This window comes from Dryobates pubescens, chromosome 2 (genome assembly GCF_014839835.1).
Source record: "Dryobates pubescens isolate bDryPub1 chromosome 2, bDryPub1.pri, whole genome shotgun sequence".
Taxonomy (NCBI): domain Eukaryota; kingdom Metazoa; phylum Chordata; class Aves; order Piciformes; family Picidae; genus Dryobates; species Dryobates pubescens.
Window position 1 is genome coordinate 45,415,700 of NC_071613.1, and position 20,583 is coordinate 45,436,282.

The 20,583-nt window shown below is 46.2% G+C and overlaps 1 protein-coding gene across 1 annotated transcript in view; it reads right to left on the reverse strand.

Moving 5' to 3' along the window:
• Positions 1-20,583, reverse strand: part of HEG1 (heart development protein with EGF like domains 1) — a 53,459-nt gene that overhangs the window by 10,799 nt on the left and 22,077 nt on the right. The window contains exons 3-16 of the mRNA XM_054173472.1: positions 20,177-20,407; positions 17,851-18,150; positions 17,106-17,417; positions 15,241-15,573; positions 14,040-14,333; positions 13,093-13,413; positions 12,181-12,486; positions 11,308-11,649; positions 8,965-10,311; positions 6,678-6,797; positions 4,791-4,885; positions 4,219-4,277; positions 3,585-3,745; positions 1,715-1,849 (exon numbers count right to left, since the gene is read on the reverse strand). Coding sequence (XP_054029447.1) covers positions 1,715-1,849; positions 3,585-3,745; positions 4,219-4,277; positions 4,791-4,885; positions 6,678-6,797; positions 8,965-10,311; positions 11,308-11,649; positions 12,181-12,486; positions 13,093-13,413; positions 14,040-14,333; positions 15,241-15,573; positions 17,106-17,417; positions 17,851-18,150; positions 20,177-20,407 — 4,356 coding nt within the window. The remainder of the gene's footprint in view (positions 1-1,714; positions 1,850-3,584; positions 3,746-4,218; positions 4,278-4,790; positions 4,886-6,677; positions 6,798-8,964; positions 10,312-11,307; positions 11,650-12,180; positions 12,487-13,092; positions 13,414-14,039; positions 14,334-15,240; positions 15,574-17,105; positions 17,418-17,850; positions 18,151-20,176; positions 20,408-20,583) is intronic.

Genomic DNA, 20,583 nt, shown 5'->3' on the forward strand with positions numbered 1-20,583 from the left:
TTCTGTGAAAATGTTAGATCTTGTAGCCCTCTGCAACCATCCCATCCGAGTGCCTCGTAGCCTTTCAGGTATTTATCTCACAGCATTGCTTGGTGAAAGACATGGCCAAGTAAATTGGAGTAACTCACTCTAAGTCCCCATCATCGATGGCAGAACAAGAACTGGGTAAGTGTCTCCCAGGTTTTAGCTCTGCTCCCCACATAAGTCCTTCTTTTCCTCTCAAGGGTCAGTGGAGATAGTCAGTATTTCCTAATAGAAATCCTTCCCTCAACATATAAAGCAAAGAGAGAGAAGGAAAACACAAAGGAGAAAGGTTTTGCCTGGAGTCACAGAGTAGAGGATGAGGCAGGACCGTTGCCTGGAACTCAGAGATGTCCATCTCCAGGATGTCCATCTTAAAGCCTGTAACACATTAATTACTTCCAGGCACATTTTTCTCACTCTCTAATCAAGACTTGGAATCAGCAAAGCATCTCCTCCTATTTCAACAGTCACTGCCAGAAGCACTATATAACCACTACTACAATTCTGCTTGTAGTATTCTGACTGATAAGTCGTCTGAAAAGTGCATTTCTTAAGAAGCCCCACGACAACTGCTGGAACTAGCAAATAGACACCTTAATCTCACAAAAGTCATTTTGACCTCGAGTACTGTGTCCAGTTCTGGGCCCCTCAGTTTAAGAAGGACATCGAGACACTTGAACGTGTCCAGAGAAGGGCAACGAGGCTGGTGAGAGGCCTTGAGCACAAGCCCTATGAGGAGAGGCTGAGGGAGCTGGGATTGTTTAGCCTGAAGAAGAGATGGATCAGAGGTGACCTCATTGCCCTCTACAACTACCTGAAGGGTGGTTGTAGCCAGGAGGGGGTTGGTCTCTTCTCCCAGGCAACCAGCACCAGAACAAGGGGACACAATCTCAAGCTGCACCAGGGGAGGTTTAGACTCGAAGTGAGGAGAAAGTTCTTCACTGAGTGAGTCATTCGTCATTGGAATGGGCTGCCCAGGGAGGTGGTGGAGTCACCGTCCCTGGAGGTGTTCAAGAGGAGATTGGACGTGGCACTTGGTGCCATGGTCTAGTCATGAGGTCTGTGGAGACAGGTTGGACTCTATGATCCTTGGGATCTCTTCCAACCTTAGTTATACTGTGATACTGTGACACTGAGACCACTGGATTGTGGACAAAGACCTTATCTAAAAGGCAGCAAACCCAGATTTCATGATCTGAAGAGTACCTTTAAAATAACATAAGCCTTAAGCTTAACATTTCTGTTAGGAGCCCAGCTGAAAAATAAATTCATAATCCTTTTCAGACACTTATTTTAAAAACACCAGTGATGTATTAGTACAAGCTTGGGAGTTCCAAGCACTTCTCCTAAGTTCGCTGAGAGTTCAGACAAAATCAAAACATGCAGAGACGCACGTCATCTCTGCTCTGTGCCACTGAACTGGAGCCCAAAGCAGGCAGGCCCCTTTCTCTCTCTTCTCAATGACTGTGAGTCAGAGTGTGCTCTAGAAAGAGCTAATATTATTCCTAGAGAGAGACTGCTTCTTCAGCATCCGCTGCAAAGTCCTCTAACTAAATGGAACTGGAGCTGCTAATATTTGTGCATAATATTGAGCTCCTCACGTGCACAGCAATGCACACACACATGCCGATTTCCACTGGAACAAAAGGTTCAAGCAAACTTCAGGCAAAATGTGCCACACAAACAATACCTCTGCAGGAGTGGTCCATCTTGTTGTATTTGAAGTATCCACTTTTGCACTGGCAGAGGGCGACTCCATTGAAGTCAGTGCAATCGGAAGTTTCCTTGTCACACTCAGGGTCTTTCTGCTTGCACAAGCTGCCAACTGTTGGGAAGAAGTGGCCAGCATCAGTGTGGTCCTCTCCGAACCCACTGTTATGCACATTTGCTTTACCCAGGCATCACATTCAGCTCATGTGTTGCTTTAATCTCTTTCCTCTTTTTTTTGTCCATGAAATAATTCTTGTTCCCTTAGGACACAGTCACGGCACCATTTCTTCATCTCTACCATCATTTGTAGGGGCAAACAGAGCGGGGCAATAACAAATGTTTCAGCTCAGAGGCAGAAGGGGAAAATGAAAAAGAAAAATCTGGTTTGGCTCAAGCTGAAACACATTCACCCCCTGAGACAGTTCCACCAATCAGTTTTTAAGTTTCTATCAAGCAAAACATTTTTGCTCAGCCCAAACCAAATTTTTTCCATTTCAGTGTTAAGCAAAGAATTTGTCCTTTCATTTACACTATTTTGAAGCAGTGTTTTACTTTAGACAGTCAGATTATTATTATTTTACAAAGAGCAAAACTATGGGGAAATGATGGAAATTCTGTCACCACATTTACATTTTTTACTGGGAGGTCAGACGGGATGGAATGAGAACATGAACAAATATTCATGAGAAATAGGATTTTATGGAAAACATGTCACTTGTTTGGCACTCGTCTTCTACAAACCTCTCCCTCCTAGACCCCTTTTTGCTGTTGTTGTGGTTGTTCTTTGGGTTGGTTGGTTATGGTTTTTCTGGATCTAACATCTCATCTGTTCAGTAGTTACATAAGAACATAATTTGTTTCTTATTCTTCCTAGTTCAAGTTAGACTTCACCAGAAACATTGTATCAGAGGTAATGGCTTGATGTAATCTGAGCATGTCTACCAAAACAATTTAATTCCGTTCTTGATGAAGTGTGACTTCAAAATACAGCATGCTAAAATAAAAGCATAAGATAAAGTTGTCATCTCTCTGTTCGCTGAAATGATTTGAGGCGTTTCCCATTACACCCAGGCTAAGCACTGCTGCCCTTCATCCTCAAAGCCAAACCTCGATGCCCAAAGTCACACAGCTCCACATGAAGAAGTTTCCTTGCAGGAGCACCTTTCGAGGATGCTTACTCCCTGCATCCTGTCGGTACCTCTCACAGCTAAGTCTCCTCTATCATTCCCTTGGAAAGAGAGGACCTTCAACTGGACCCGTCAATGGGGTTCCCCTAAGGAAGCTTCTGCACAGCACTGATGTGCTGCTTCAGGTCTCTCTGTGTCACATCCATATTTCTCATTAGCAGGTAGAAGATTCAGGATAGAAATAAAAAAAAGCTCTTAATTGTGAACCATTTTCACACCCTGCAACACTGTAATGGGGCAGCTAGGCAAGCACAGCTCCCCACACAGCCTCCAGCAGCAGTGGGGGATTTTCTCTATTGGCTTTCATGCCAGTTCCCTAGCTCCCAGCCATGCAAGTGGAATTAAAACTTATGTTGTTTTGATCTGGCCAGGGCCTGGTGTCACATCCCAGAGATGAAAGGCTGCCCCACAATGCCTCTAATCCTGTGCTGCACGATGTTTTCACAGAGAGGCAGATTTTTCACACATGTGGCAAAGATCAGGCTCAGTATCTGCACCCCTTTTGTAGTGTGAGCCTCTTAAGATGACTGTCATTTAAATAAGATAAAAAAAGATTCAGAGGGGCTTCTGGAAACATCAAAAATCTTTCTCCCACTGTTATAAAGGAAGCCAAATAAAACATCCCTTTCCCCTCCCATCACAGTCCCTCCAGATGCTGTTTACCTCTGTGGAGTGGTTTCAGGCTGGAGATGAACTGACAGACATCAGTGGGGGATTTGCAAGCTCGAATGTAGCTTCTCACACTGCTGACAACGTCATAGAAAGTCACATTGGATGCTAAAGAGAACGTGGATTGCACTGAAACATGCACAAAATTTGCTTCCCTAACAGAAAAGAAAAGAAAACAATGCTGAGTATCATGGGTCAGTCTGATGTCATCATTAGCACCTTATACACAGGGGTCTTATTAATACACATTATACACAGGAGTCATTAATGCAAGCAATGCTTACCACAGACACAATATTGCACATATACTGAAATAGCCATGCTTTGTAGCAGACCTTAAGAAGAGGATAAACTTACACTCAAGAGAGACATATTTGGGGCAGAAAAGAGTGCTGCTAGCTCGCTTTGACATCAACCACAAATCCCTCCTGGGGAGCTCACAAGGCCATCCAAAGTCACTCACACCAGGAGGACACTGGGAGAGCTGGGAAAGGTGATCAGGCATTCCCATGCCCTGCATCAATCCCCGTGGGATTACAAGCCCAGAACCAACTCAAAATGGAGAACATGGACCTCAAATTGAACACCCTGAACATTTGAGTTTTTCATTTTTCTTCAGGTAGCTTACCTGGTGGCCTTAACTGTAGAGTGGTGGTATCCTGGCAAGCCTGACAGTGATGCATTGAGCTGCCAGGAAGGAAGAGCAGTTGTTAGTGCACCAGGGGATGACAGAGGGAGGCAGCCCAGAGGGATGCAACCTGGCAATTTTCATATGAGCATATGCTTGGGGGCCCAATACATAATGAGTGCAAAGGCAGAGGATAAGCTGGAAGCCAGTAAGGAGAGAGTCCCACATGAGGCCAAGCTCAAAGCATGGCCCTTGGAGACTGAATATCTTTCAAGGAGCCTCCCTCCTGCACAATCCAGATGTCATTTTTTGTGTTAATATGCTGTCTGAAGTCCCTTAGGAGACAGATCTCTCCATTGCTGTCTTGATAGCCTAGGCAGGGCAGGAGAAAAAAGCATGCTGGGATTTGAAAGTGTATGTCTCATCACTCCTACTTACACCAGATCAGGATGGTTTAATGATTTAAAAGGCTAACTCCACACTACAGCCTCATGGCTTCCTACCACCACTGTCAGAGGAGCAATGAGGACCTGTCCCATGAGCACTGCCAAAGCCCCATCAATGACACTCACCATTGTCAGGATTTCATCCTCAACATGGGGCAGCTCTGCATACTTCCCATGTGTAATATTAAGTTTCAGGGGGACCTGGCCCATAAATATTCTTACTGAAAAGGAAAATAAGACAAGTTAGTTGGAACATGTGTCCAAGCCATCTGTAGCTGTGGTTTCATCTGCCTTACACAAGAGACTGTCTGCATGGAAAAACCCTTTACACAGTGGACAGAATCATAAAATTGTTAGGGTTGGAAGTGACCTCAAAGATTATCTAGTTCCAACCCCCCCTACTACAGGCAGGGACACCTCACATGAGATCAGGCTGCTCAGAGCCACATCCAGCCTGGCCTTAAAGACCTCGGAAAACTCATGTCTGAGAACCACCGCCCCAGTAAAGCAAAGTCCCAGTCTTGTGATATTTCCCAAGGGTTGCTGCAATGTTCCCACAACCCCAGTCAAATTCTAGAGCTGAACAGCCACCATTTTGCTGCAGCACTCATACAGCTCATATAGAAACAGAGACTAATTTAAAAGGCCCCCTGAACAGAGGGAGAGTTGGTTAAATTTAGTAACAAGACAGCCTCAGGTATCAAAGCTATTTATAATAACTGGGGACAAATGTCTCAAGCCTCTTACCCCTCCTTGCAACAGAAGGAAAGCAGATCAGCAAGGCAAAAATAAAGCCCTGTAGAAAGGACATTTTTGTTTTTCAAAATGCTGGGCAGAATGAGCAATGGCACTTGAAAAGAGATCCACAAGATGCATTTTTCCATGCATGGATTCTTATTTGATTCATGGCAGCAGAATGCAATAATCCGAGTTGTCCAGACTCGGAGAGATAATGTACCTAAATCTTGTATTAAGTGTCATGAGATACTTGGTGCAAATGAGAACTCAGAGCTCCAGCTCTATGTTCCACCAGAAAAACAAATACGGTTGAAGATAACATTATGAAGCCTCCAATTCTCTGTCATTTTTCTCTCCTATCCACAGAGCCTATCTTCACCACAAATCGAATATCAGACAGTTCCAATGTAACAACTAGGGGTAAAAATAAGATGAAAATCACCTTCACAGCATTTATATAATCTGCCCATATCCCAGCTCAAGGCAGAATCAAAACAACTCTCTAAATTAGAAGCTGATACATTCCAACTTGAAGAAATGTTTCAAAACACCCTTCAGGGACACCTCACCCATGTTTCCTTAGCAAAATTTCCATGCCTCTAATCCTTGCTGATTAAGGGTCAGAAGAAACTCCAGCAAAACAAATTCCCCTTTACAACGGGACATTGTTAAATTCTTGAGATTGAGAGTCTTCTCATAGAAAGGAGGGGGGTCAGAACCTGAGCTCCAGCTCATAACTGTGCTGCATGAAAAATGCTAAAGGTAAGAAACAAGACCTTGATCTTAGAAAGACTTTCACGGCTGCTTAATTTTCCACACATGGCTGACCCCACTGAAGCCATGTTACACAATAGCCCCACTGACTTCTCCCAAGCCAAGCACCATCACCGGGGTTTGAAGGGCTGGGAGCCATGATAAGCTGCTGAATGCTTTTGGGGGATTGTAAAACACATTAAGAACCTCAAGGTCACATCTGTCTTAACTAAAAACCCTGAGCCCACTGCTCTGTTGCTGTGTTTTTAAGAAACCTTCAGCTATCACTGTGCCTGCTCCCAGGGGCAGCCCGACATGATGGACATTAGACACTGCACTTGTATGAACAGCAAAAGGCTCTTGTAAAAAGTAGTGGTTGGGAGGAGCATTAAGCTCCTGAGCTAGTCTGAGCCTAGGTTAACTTATTGTAGAAGATTACAGATAATTATTTCCATCTTTTCCTACCCCTGCTTTCCACTTTTTCCATTTCCCACCCCCCCCCCTTTTTTTTTCTTTTCTTACCTAAATTGCACTTCCCTTTTTCCAGCTCATATCCAAGAGGACATTGACAGACATAGGAGCCATGGGTGTTGTTGCAGGTGGCCAGCGCAGGACAAGGGTTAGAAAGGCATTTATCCACATCTACAAAAGCAGAAAAAAAGCCCAGGCTATAGTTAAAAATCATTAGCTGTTGACCTAAAAAAGATCAAACTGCCTCCTCTTCTATGACCCCTTGAGCATTGTCAGATGCTTCCTTGCATCATTTGCACTTAATATTTATCCTGTTCTTAATTATTCTGTTGGAGCTGAAAGAATAAATACAAACCACTTTCTCTTGAATATTCATTCAAAAGCCCTTGGGATCTAGTGTTGATCCACGTTAATATGAATACACAGCTTGTTTAGAGCACAGCTCATCTGCAGATCTCAAGGTGTTTTTCAAAGACAAACAACCCTGCACATATGATGGAGAGACTGAAGAAGGGAGTATGGATGCAGGAGTATGGACTCCTGCCCTTTTCATGCAAGCCCTGCTTCCATGATCCAAAGCTACTGGTGGAACACTGATGCAGTCTTTAGATTAACCAGTATTGACAGAGGCAGCCCAGGCTGCCATCATCTCATTTACTGGGGCTGCAGCCTCCTTTGTGCCAGGCTGGGGCTGGTCATGGTGATACCTGCCAGTGCCACTGCTCATAATGCACTTTCTGGTGGGTGGGCAAGGGCTTGGGGAGCAGATACCAAACTGTGGAATACACAGTATCAGGGTATTAATGACTGTAGACTCAGGTGCTTCACAGATTAGCCAACTCAAACTACAAATTCTGGTTAAGATATCCAATATTCCCCTTGAAAAAATACACATCCTGCTCAAAAACACTCTTCTTGCTATCCATATGACTCACACAAGCACAAATGCAGGTCACACGTGTGCAAGGACAGACTGCAGGCGGAACCACAGACTTGCTGGTGATAAGGTTCCACAAGACAAGCCAAACATCCTACAAACCACTCACACCTCTGCAGTAGAGGCAGGAAGGATGGGCTTTGAGGCTAAAGTACAAACGTGAGAGCCAAACCCATGTCTGTATTTCTGACAGCGCTGCGATACACGGCCTCACACAGGCCCTGCAGACCAGAGAGTCCCAAGCCAACCTCCACATCAAGAAACACCATCTGACATAATCTTTGTGTCTTGGCTAGCCTGGCACAGCTAACTCAGCATCAGCAAGAAGGTTTGGTATCTCTAATCTAAAGCAACCAGAAATGAAAGGTTGTATATTCGAACCCTGCCTTTCACTCTGCCATCTTTCAATCTGTGATTTGTATGGTGGGGAACAAGGCAGCTGTCCCCACTTGCTGCACTGAGTGCCCCTGTTCAGAGGACTCCATGCCCAAGGCAGCAGGAGGATCCTTTGCATTCTGGTAGATGGACAGAACTTGGTATTTAAAGGAAAGGGTAATTTGGCAAATGTGCCAATCAGTTAAAAGGACACATTACCCCAATGTTTTGCTAAAAAAATAATCCATTCTCCTAAAGTGAGTATTTCTTTTTGCACAAAGTCATAGCTCTAATTAAAACCAAGCCTGATAAATAACCTTTGAATAATTAATAATTGGATGCAATATATGCTATTGCCAGTATTTCACTGAGATTAATACAATTAGCACACACAATCTCTTACAGTGGCATAAGGGCCAAGCTCCTGGACTTTAAATACACAATTGATTTCCACTCATATGAAGCTTTGGTCAGTGTATTTACTTGGAAGAAAATGAGCCTGGCAGTAGTAATAAATGATTGTAACAATACATTCAGCAAGACTACGGTATGTAGCCTACCAGGAGAAGCAAAAGGCCCTTGAGTATAGGATTCTTTAATGAGGTGAGAAGAAAACAACCACAGGTTGTAATAACAGAAGTTCCAACAGAAATACCAAGTGCTGGTCAACCACCCTTTCTGACACTGACCTACATCAATAAATACTGTCAACCAATTGACAAAGACAAAACACATCCTATGCTTACTTGGAAGGCCAGGCAGCTGTGTTTTCCCAAAAATCTCAAACATCAGCTTAATGTTTCTGTCAGAAAGGTTCCCAACATGCTCCCCCTTTTCCAGGAGTTCAGCTTGATTGCTACACCCTTTTCTTAAAAATAGCAGCGTGGAGACTGAGCTTTTATCTCCAAACCCTGCTGACAACAGACTTGCCATACATACATACACACACACCCCCTTCAAATGTCTTTAAAGTGTGCCCTAGACACTCCTGGCCCCACCACTGACAGGTGCCATTGGACACGTTACCTGTTCCTGGAGATGACATCCTCAGCCCAGTTGTGCTACTTGGCGGAGAAATGGTGGTTGGTTTGGTGCCAGCCAAAGTAGTTGCTATGCTCACAGTGGTTTTGCTGGTTGCAAGGGTTTTAGAAGGACTCGTGACAGGAATGCTTTCCTCAGTGACTTTACCAGGCCCTGCAGTTGTGGTACCCACGGCTTCTGTGCTTTCACCAGTGGTATACACATGCTTAGTGGCAGCAGGCGTTTCAGCTCTGTGGGCTTTCATGGTGGTAGCATCACTTGGGTTGGTGGCCAGTGTTGTCAGCACAGAAGGTTTCACTGTGGTCAGTGCCACTGCAGGGACAATGATACTGTGGTTTGTTGCAGCTGGTGAGGGACTAAGGGGTGTATCTGTAGCCCCAGCCCATGGGGTATCACTGGCTGTGGTGAGCAGGGGCATTGCCTTCCTAGAGCTGCCTCCCTGGGCCGTGGCAGCTCTTGGCAAGGCAGTCTCCATCACCATTGTGGGAGCAGACACAGTCACAATGTGTCCACCAAGCTGCTCCATGGGTGCTGTAGGGAAAGGAGATTTGGTGGAGGTGAAGATGGTTCGGTCCTGGGGCTGGTGTGTAACACTGTGCTTTTTGGTCCCTTTGGGTGAGCTCCCAGCCACAGCAGCTGTGGAGGGCACCCGCCTGGCCGCAGTTGTACCTACAGGGGTGCTTGCTTGATCACTGTCATTGGACTGTGAGATGGATGATGGTGACGAAAACAGAGGCAATAAAGACACTAATGAATAAGATGGAGAAAGCACTGAGGAAGTGGGTGAGGAGGATGACAAAGCCTGCACAGGGGGTGAAGATGCTGTCACAGAGGATAAGAGTGGCTCAGAGGCTTGTGATGTTGTAAACATCAGCGGTGGTGGTGTTGATGACAATGAATGATGCAGTGATGACAGTGAGGAAGAGGCTGGAAATGATGATGTAGATAGAGATGATCTGCCAGTGGTCAACAACTCAGAGTCTGTGCCGAAGACAGTGGTATTTTGTATGCCATCTGCAGAAGCAGAAGTCAACAGTTCGGAAGAGTGTACCACCAAGGGCTCTGTTGATGGTTCAGCAAAACTGCCATCGCTGGATACATTGCTCCTTTTGTCCACAGGAGATTTTGATGAATCAGAAGGGCTGGAAATTTCAGAAAAAAAGGTGGAACTTTCTGAAGAGTCAGCAGAGGTGCTGCTATTTGAGATGGACAGAAGGGTCCTTTCTCCTCCTCTGGTATATGTGGTTGAAATGTATGTGCCATCTGTATGAGAAGCCGAGGTCCTTTTCTCTGCATCGATGCCACTGACTGGCTGATGGCTACTTGACAAGCCTGGAGCAGAAGGACAAGATATATTAGGAAGACAGAGTAATATGAAAGTATTTTCATGTGATACTAAAATCACTTGCTATACACATGAAATGGTCTTGTCTGAACTGGCCCATGCCCTTCTGAAAATTAAGAACACCATCCAAGCATGAGTATCAAATTAGGAGTATTTCACACTCCTTAATTGATTCTAAAATGATGAACTCAAACAGACACAAGGCTCCTGTGAAACGTGGAAGTTTCTAAAACACTCTTCTTCCAGTATTGTTTTCCTATGGGATGCAGCATGCATTGTTCTGTGGCAATTTGTGGCAAGCTAAGCAGGAAAATTAATTTGTTCCCTTTATCATTTGTAGCTTACACAACTCATATCCTCTCCCTCTTATTTTCCATTCCCAGCTAAAGAATATCCATCCTCTTCAGTCTATTTGTTTTTAGACACAGTGAACTTCATGCCTCTGCAGAAGAAAATTATTACATTATATTAATTTGCAGCTTATCATGAACTCACTTATTGAAAGCTTTGCAGTGTGGAAATCTTAAATGAGTAGCACACTAGGCTGCAAAAAAAAAATCAGATCATTTAGCATAAAAGGTGCAGTCAATCTTGTAAGATGAATTTCAGGATATACAGCTCAGTTCAGCAATCTCTCAAAAACAAGGTATTGGAAAACCTGGTTTAATCCTAGAATTGGCTTAGGTTGCCATGAAACATTCCTGAAAGCATCACCCAAAAGAAATCAGTCAAGGTGCAGAAAAAATAATGCAGCTATCAAACCAGGAGAGCTTCTGGGTACATAGTGTCACTTCTGGAATGATTCCCCAGCCAGACACGTGGGTCTGGCTTTGAGTCATTTGCTGAAAACATCCCCCTGCATGAACCTGCAGGTGGCATTGCATGCACTAACAAATGAGAACTTTGTGTACAACACAGAGCAATGCAGAACAGTAGGAACATTCCCTCCCTACCAAAATGTACACCAAGAGACAATGACTTACTTGTGAGATCGCTTTGGAAAGAGGAGTGAGTGGGTATCTTGGAAGAACGTGTGAAGAATGTCTCAGTCACAAAGCCTGCAAAGCCCCCACTGCTGGTGGAGGTGTGGACTGTCCTGCTCTGCTCCTCAGAAGCTGCCTGAGACAGCCTTGGAGTGTCGGTGGCTTCGGCCAAGGAAACGGAGCTCTCTGTGCCATCGGCCAGCGTGCTGCCCATCACCGAGTGCAGTGTCCTCTCTCCACTGCCAGCAGACGTGGATGAATTGTACACAGGATCAGTCACGGGGCTGGACATCCCTTCCTCTGCATTTTGGCTGCTTAGGGAGTGATGGATTCTGCCCATGGCTGGAATAGGATTGAAAAAGCAGGCGTCTGATTTTATCATCACAGAGCAGAGAGCGCTTGTGAGTTCTACAACAATTCTGTTTGGAAATGCAGATTAATCAAATTCCATAGGCAAACACTGGTTAAATACAGATTAAGTAGATCTCACATAACTATCACCTTAACTGTGGATTTAACACAAAGTCTGCTCCAAAGAAACAGGACAAATACAGAGGGGCAATCAGTACCATTAGAGTCATAATGGCATTTCGATGTTATTTATAATGATCATCCCAACCCAGACAGGCAGCAGACATGTCCTACAGCAAGAAGTTACATGTCTCATTTCTGACACCTTTGTGTTAAGCATCAACAGCTACAGATACACAACACCAAGGAGCAGATCCACCATAGCTTATGAAACCTGCATGCAACACCTGCAACAGCTCTGACACGCGTGAGTGGTCTTATCACCATCATGGAAAAGGGGAAGGGAGTGGCAGCAGGGCTTTTCCTAATTCAAACACCATCCTGGAATTCAGAAAAACTCACTGGAAGGTTCGCTGGCAGCTGAGAAGTAGGTGGAGACCTTGGACGAAAGGTTGAACTTAGGCTCCGGGTACCCTGCTTGGCTGGGTGAGAGGTGTCCTGCTCCAGGCCATGATGTAGAGGATAGCAGAGGGCCAGCGTGAGGCTCTCTGGCTGTATCTGGGTAAGACATGAGGTTTTCTGCTGCTGTGCTCCACACACCATGGTTAACTGCAGGCTGAGATGCTCCCTTCTTGTGGCTGGAGAGTGTGGTTGAGAGGTCTGTGGTCTCGGTAGGAGCATCAGAAACTCTTCTTCCTCTCTCTGGAACTACAAAGCAGAGATATACATAGACTTCAATTGCTACAGCAGTGGTGGCACCTGGTGCCCAACATCATTTACTTGCTAAGTGGGGTTCCCTGGGGGTCTTTACTTTTCCCCTTTATGCCAAAAAAAAAAAATAAAATAGATTGGGGTCCATAGCATTTCTGAGGGAGAACAGTGGCAGGGAGGTAAAGACCTGGTCTTGAATGTCCTGCAGAAAATTCCCTTGGGTAGACCAGCTGGTTTCAAACCAGCTGTGGTGGGATCCTGGCAGCCCAGCTAATGCTGAAACATGGTAGTGGGATATAAGGAACAGCAAAAGGTCTACCAGTCCTTTGCCATATCTCATGCCAGTCTCCTCCAGACTGAGGGCTGAGGTCAAAGCTCCATGGCAGCCTTTACATGTGGCCCAGAAGAGATGGATGGCCATCTAGTTCCCAACTAGAGAAGGGCTGCCCCAAGTGCTATTAGGTGAACAATTCATCAGTTGTGCAATGCCCTCCACTATAAACCAGGCTTAACTAAAAAGGCAAACCTAGTTTAAAGATAGGAAAGGGAGTGGGTCAATGAGGAGGGATGTCCTCCATGGCAAATGGAAACCACAAGACACACCTGAAGCACTTGGTGAAGGTGAAGGCACTGAAATGCTGGGAGAAAATGCAGGCAGCGGCTTTGTTGAAAGCTCACCAAGCCCAGCACCACTCTGTGAAATATGGCTCTGCCTTCCAGGCTCTATTGCTGATGAGGACAGCAGAACAACCCCATACAAGGAGCTGGTGTGGAGAGGAGCAGGACTGGAGCTCTCTGAAGTGCCGAATGCTTCATGGGCATCTGATATGGGTACTGTGCTTCTCTCCCCACCACTGGTGGCTACCACTGAACTGGGTGTACTGGTAACATCAGGCAGGTGTCCTCCCATAGCTGAGGTCCTTTCTGCTGAGAATAGACAAAGCAAAATATTTATATTCATCCTAAGCTATAAAGGTGGCCATGCTCTCTTTCATCATCACCCTTAGGCTGACAGCACAGATACAACGTGGCAGAAGATCCAAGCCTGAATAAAACATTAACTGTGAAGACACAGTTCTTTACCATGCAAAGAGGCACTACTTCACAGAAGGACACCCTGAAGAGGGTGCTAGGAACAAAGGGTGGGAGCACAGAGGGCTTTGCTTCCTTTAGGTGCTGCTCCTGGCTGCATTGCCCATAGGTAACTTCCTGATAATTAAGGCATGGCAGATTGTATGGGATCAATAAACACAGGGTGGAAGTCAGGAGTGACTGGTGGTGTCCCCTGCTTGTCCAAGTACAGTCAATAAGGCAAGTCTTGAAACGGTGCTGTCTCAGAAAATACCCCAAATCTCGGGGCCAGACTGCTCTTGCAGTGAAGCTGGGTTGTTCTAGTGACCAAATGCAAAAATCAGCTAATGCATTTTTCTCTGGAAGTTGAAATGCCCAATAGCATTGTCCAGCACCTTCTAGCATGCCCTCACTCCACCATACAGAGCAGGTGTTTGAGGTCCACAGGAAGAAGCCCCATGAGTACAGTCAGAGCTCACCTGGGGAAGCACTTTCTGAAGCAGGTGGTGAGCCTGTGAGCAACACAGTGACACCTCTGCCACCACCACTGTGGGCTCCTGAAGGGGACCAGGTATGGTCTGGAGAGCTGATGGTTTTGGTAGCAGTGGTGGAAATCTCTGTTGTTTGGGTCAATCTGGTGCTGGCTGGCAGAGACCTTAATGTCCTCCCTCCACCCCTTGTGGCTGTTATGGAAATGGAGGCACCGGTAGTAGGGTAGCTGGTTCTTCTCTCTGTTGACAGGATGCTGAATGAAACATGGCTGCTTCCAGTAGCTAAGATAAAGAAACAATTTACATTTTTACATGTGTGAAACCATAACCAGACAGATTTTCTTCCAGTATCAGCCAGAGGCAGCAAGTACACACATGAGTAGAAAAATATGAGAAGATGTCAATCCAGAGAAAACAGGAAACTTCCACAGACATGAATCTTTCCTACAGAAATCTGTCTTCTAAAAAGCATGGTTTGAATGCTGAGGAAAGTGCTATTATGTAAGAATTGTTGAACTGCTAACTCTGCACACTTGATTTCACCATTATGTGCCTGAATGAACTCCGTGCTGCTAGAACAAACAAATACCATAACAACCCAGAAAAGCCTGGAGAGCAGTTCAGACAAAGCTCAATGCTGAGCAGCAAGAAGATCTTCGAGAAGAAGTCTGAAGAAATGGTGTCAGGGGTATCAGACCCTTTCATAACCACAGCAGGGTCTAGGACCAGGCAGCAGCATGAAGGACCTTAGAGGCCACATTGAAAGTTGCCTTAAATTTATTGAGTTGGTTCAATTTCTGGGAAGCAGCCTGGTCCAAGGGGTAGGACAGAGGGCAGGAACTGAAGTTCATTGCCTGGGACTGCAGGACATGATCTAATCCTCACTTGCTTAGCTCTCTTGCCTATATGGAGAGGGCAACTGGAGATAGTAAAGAAAAGAATCATGATTTGAAAGCTAATTGTTTTTCTTGGCATAATGAAACTTTCCTCTTATGTGCCCTTTCTGTAAAACACCCAAACCACATTTTTTGGTCAAGCAAGAGCTGGAATATTTCAGACACAAAATCACACTGCATCTTTCCAAACAATATATTCTGCATAGCAGAAAAGTCAGGAAAGTGCAGGAGACAGTAACAGTCCTCCCTTTACTTTGAAGAAAAATGGTGTTTCACTTCCAACTTGAGCTCACCTCGGGAAGGACCTTCTGAAGGAGAGTCAGAGCGTGTTAGCCAAGGGTCTGCCACTTGCTCAGTGAAATCCATGATTTCTCTGGGCCTATGAACTCCAGAAGTCTCTCTCACAGAGGATGTGAATGAGGATTGAATTGTGCCCAAGGTCCTGTAAATGCCATTGCTGGACGTGGAGGCTTCTGCTGCCCATCCACTGCTGCCTGTGGCAAACCTTGGGGGCCTTCTGCTGCTGCTGGTGGCCTTGGTTGAAATTAAAGTGCTGGTGGGAGAGGAAGCAAGGGGGGTTTTCTCTGTTGTTGAGCTGTTAACTGGTCGGTGGCTGCTTCTCGCACCTAAGAAAGAAAAAACCCAGGTTTGCTTTGTGTATACAGAGCCATACACTTGAGGGATTGTTTATAGAGCACACATTTCTATGCTGTTTGTTGGGAAATTGAATAATCCAAGTTGTTAGGCTGGAAAAGGTGCTGCTCTCCAAAGAGATGAATCCCTTATGATCAAGTACACATGGCTTACAAAAATCCATGAAAATCTCAACTTAAAGCCATGTCAGGCTGTGCACAGTACCTGATTTATGCATTTAAGCTGCCTTTGAGCTCGTTCAAATCAGAGTATACACATCTAACTTCAAATCATATCTAGAGGATGAGCTAAAACAGGCTTGGTTAAGGTTTTTTAGTGACAGTTCAGAGAGCCAAACTGCCATTTCAGTACTGGGCTGATGGCTAAGCCTTCAAAAGCACCAGGCAGCCAAGGCCACATGGGGCCAGACACAGCCTCACTTACACAATGATCAGGAACACCTCAGCACCTTAGCCTGGAGTCTGACCCAGCTTGATTTATCCCATGGTTAGCTGCTGTGCTGCCCCAAGGCTCTCCCAAACCACAGTGCTGGGGATGTTGTACTTCACCAGCTCATTAAGAGCTGGAGATGCACTATGAGTAGCAGAGCAGTGGGCTTAATTGTGAATTGTTAAATCAGAGAAGCATTTTGGTTGGAAGAACCCTTTCAGATCACGAAGTTCAACCATTAACCTAGCAATCCTAAGTCACCACTAAGCCATGTCCCTAAGTATCAAATCAACATGCCTTTCAAATACTTCCAGGGATGGTGACTCCACCAGTGCCCTGGGCAGCCCTCTCTGATACTTAAGAACCCTTTCAGTAAGTAAATTATTCTTAATATCCAACCTAAACCTCTCCTGGTGCAACTTGAGGCCATCTCCCCTTGCCCTATCACTTGTTACGTAAGAGAAGAGACCAACACCCACCTCACTACAACCTCTTTTCAGGGAGTTGCAGAAAGAAATGAAGCCTCCTCTCAGCCCCCTATTTTTTATCTCCAAGCTAAACCCCAGTTCCCTCAGCTGCTCCTCACAGACTTGTGCTCTAGACCAGCTCCTCACCAGCTTCACCGCCCTTCTTTGGACATGCTCCAGCACCTTATTGTGGGGTTAGTGGGGCAGAGCTCACTTGGGACCGCTCCAAGGGCAAAGGGTGTCAGCACTGTCATGGCAGTGAGGACTGCCAGAACACTTTCACAAAGATCAGCCTGCATGGCAGAAACCCAGCAGAAGTGTCTCCAGCAGAGAAGACATGCATGCATATATCTCTAAACCAATGGCTGCTTTTCCCAGTGCAGGACTAATGTTAGCAGTGAGGACACTGATATTATCTGCTCTTTCACCCAAAAGCTGAGATCCACTCCCACCCATCCCAGCAGCCCCACTGCCAGCCCAAAGCACCCAGCAATATAAATATCCAAGTATCCAATAGGGACTGGTGGTCATATCTAAAGAAAAACAGCCTGAGGATGCAAACTCCCACCTAGTCCAAAAGCAGCCAGCTTGCTGACTAGCAACTTTACCTTTTGAAGTACTTCCAAAGGCAGAGAGGGAGCTTGTGAGTGAAGGCTCCCCAGGAGGTGTTGGAAGATCAGTGGTTTCCTGTGGGCTGTTAGGATGGTGTGTCCTGGCCCCCAAGGAGAAGGTGCTGCCCAAAGACCTGGTAGGGTTGGTTCTGGTGGCAGAGTCCCTTGTAAGCCTGGCAGTGTGGCTGTTTGCAGGGGACACCTCTGCCCCTGCTGCCACACTGGGCATGTCACCGCCATGGGTGTCCAAGTACAGAGTCACCTCTTCTGCAGCTGCGATGCTCTTGGGTTCATAATGGCTGCTAAAGGCTACAAAAGAGGAGAAATGAGATATAAAACTCCATACATATAAAATTCCATACACATAAACAAAAAGAGCTGGAAAGGTTCCATCCTGCTATCAGCAGGTGTAAACAACATGTGTCTGAACATTCAGTATGGGAATATTTAATACTGGGAAATAATTAAGACAGGGGAGAAAAACAGTGTCTACATAGGAACTCCTGAAGTCATTGCTTGCAAGATTCAACTGAAAGTTTTCAAGGAAAAAAAATCTATCCTCCTCTTCCAACAAGAATAATATTTATCTGTACTTTCATTTCTGTGAAATGTTTTTCAATGTACAGAATGTGCCAAATACAATATTATTCCTCCCTTCTTTAAAATAAAAAAAGGATGTATTTTGCTTATAAAGAGTCTTTAAATAATGTTCTGAGTTGCACAGCTAGCCATCAAAACTCACTTGTGGAAGTGCTCTCTGAAGGAGACGGCGAGCCTGTGAGGATCGGGTCTGTGGCACCTCTGCCACCACCGCCCTGGGCTCCTGAGGAGGACTGACTCTGATCTGAAGAGCTGGTGATTTCAGTACCAGAGGTGGAAATCTCTGCTGCAGCAGCCAGCCTGGCACTGGCTGGCACAGACCTTAACGTCCTCTCTCCACCCTCGGTGGCTGTTGTGGAAATGGAGGTGCTGGTGGTGGGGAAATCCGAAACTCTCCTCTCTGTGGCCAAGACGCTGGATGGTTGGTAGCTGCTTCCAATGGCTACGGCACAACAAAAAACCCTGGATTTATACCTAAGAAATTATAAACAGATGGATCCATTTTCCTCCCAGATGCTTACAGTGTGCACATGGATTTTAAGCATAGGAAGTTTTCAATCTGGACAAAGTGCTCTTTTGGAAAGGCATGAAACCCCTTGCTGCAGGAAGACCTTGCACAAAACCTGGGGCTCGCTGCCAGGACACCATAGCTTCATGAGAGCCAGGGCAGCCCAGCCAGTGGAAAACCCCATGGGACAAGGACTGCAAGGACCTGCCTTTAAATCCCACCTTTGCTCTAAGATTGGTGGAAATCAGGCCATGCTCTCTCAGTAGTTTTTGTAGCTTGGATAGGGTATCAAAGAGCAAAGGGGGGAAACCTGAGTGTGGTCACGAGCTCATTACACGTCCCAGGGCTTAACGGGACACAGGCAAAAGTGCTTAAGGAAGCACAAAATAGGGTAAAACAACAAATCACAGACTAACCAATCTCACCCACAGCAGTGCTTTCTGAAGCCAGGTGAGAAGGGGCAAGCCAATACTCTGTGGAGGACCCAGGAAAATGTCCTTGTACTGGGGCCAGTGAGAAGGGTGACAAGGCCAGAGGTTGAGCCACAGAGCCAGGCACTGCCCTTTGGATACCAGACCTCAGGTTCTCTGCCACTCTGATGCTGCTTCCAGCAGCTGTGACAGAGGGAAGGGGCATGTCAGAGTGAGAACCCTGGAGAAGTGTTTGCTCCTGGCAAGCCCCAGGCACAGGATAAGGACTTGGCAACACTGAGGTTTTCAATAAGTTCATGTAGAGTGAAGTCTCCACTTTTGAGAGCTTCAGAAATTAGCTGTTCGCAAAGCAAACAATGGGAACCTGTGGAGCCCAGAGACCTCAGGTTTGTTGTTCTGTGACAGCTGCTGAAATACAGGCATCTCACTCTGCCTAGCTGAGAGTAAACCCACCTGGTGTGGCCATGAGCATGGGTTACCAACATCATGCCCTACCACAGCACTGCTCAGCTGGGACATGCAGGCCAGGTGGGCCTGGGAGTCAGCTTTGCTCTGCAGCTGGCTCTGAACCAGCCAAGATATTTTGCAGTTCAAGTACCCACCCTGCAGAAAACACACTGATAAGGTCCAAAGATTTATTTTTTTTTTTAGCAAAAAAAGAAGTTGGAAAAAGTTGGGAGGTTTGGGATCAAATGATTTTTTTTCCCCATTGCTTTTTCCTACTTCCAGTAGGAAAGTTCAGCTAATGTCCAAATAATCACAGAGTGCATGCAAAACACATCTTCTTGGCAACAGTCTTCAAGAAAGCAAAGACTACATAAAGGCTTTTCAAAGCTATAAAGACATTTGTGAGCTTGCAAAGCTCACCTCCAAAAGTACTGTCTGTGGCAGGCAGTGCTGTGAGAAAAGGGCTTGTGGAGTCCCCTGTGACATCTCTGGGGTGTAGGATGATGTGGTTTGTACCAGTCTGGGTACTGGAAGCTTGGGGAAAGCACTGGGGCTGTCCTGGAGAGCCAGGGATGGGGGTGCTGGGGAGGGGCTGTGAATTGCCCCCATCAGTCCCCAGTGGACCAGGTGAAGTGGCTGCAGTGCCCATGGGAGAGCTACCAAGTGGTTCCATGCCCACCTAGCTGCCTGGTGGTTGAGAGGGGCCACCAGTGCCTGCAAGACAATGGGGGAAGGCAAAGGAGAGAGTGCTGAGCTACCCATCCAGCATTCTCTGCTGTCACCTTCCATCTCCTCCCACAGACTGTGGTCCTCTGGTCTGTACTCTGCCTACAGCAGCTTCATGTTTGGGAGCTGTACTGTATAATTCATAGCTTTCAAGGCCAGGAGAAGCCCCATGGATCCTTCTCTCCACCTTCATGCATGAAGAATGCCAGAAATCTGCCCTGGGCACGTGGTGAGGATGGACAGCCAGATCCAGCACACAAATCTCTAGCAGTGTAGGGGAGCTGGGCTTAAACGATGCCCACTTTCTGCAGGGAGCAGCATCCACCTCATTGCCAGGCTGCCCCAGGATGGCTCACCTGGGTGACGAGTCTCTGTGGATGAAGGAGGCAGCCCTGTCCTCGTTGTGCTGTCAAACTCCACCACGTCCCAGCCTCTGTGGTGCCTGCCCAGAGTCCTCTCAGCAGAATCTGTGCTGATGGCTGCCAAAACCAGTGGCGTCCTCTCAGTAGTTGCGGGAGGGCTGGGAGAAGCCAAAGCCCTCTTGTCTCTTTCTCGGCTACCCACAGCACAGTGATGACTTCCTTCAGCTGGAAAGCAATGTAGAGAAGGACATGTTTTCCCTTGGACAAGTTAATTTGTCTCAGCTGAGGTGGCAGCAGCAACTGTGCCCAGTTCTGGGACCCTCAGTTTAAGAAAGATATTGAGTTGCTCGAACAGGTCCAGACAAGGGCAACAAAGCTGGTGAGGGGTTTGGAGCACAAGC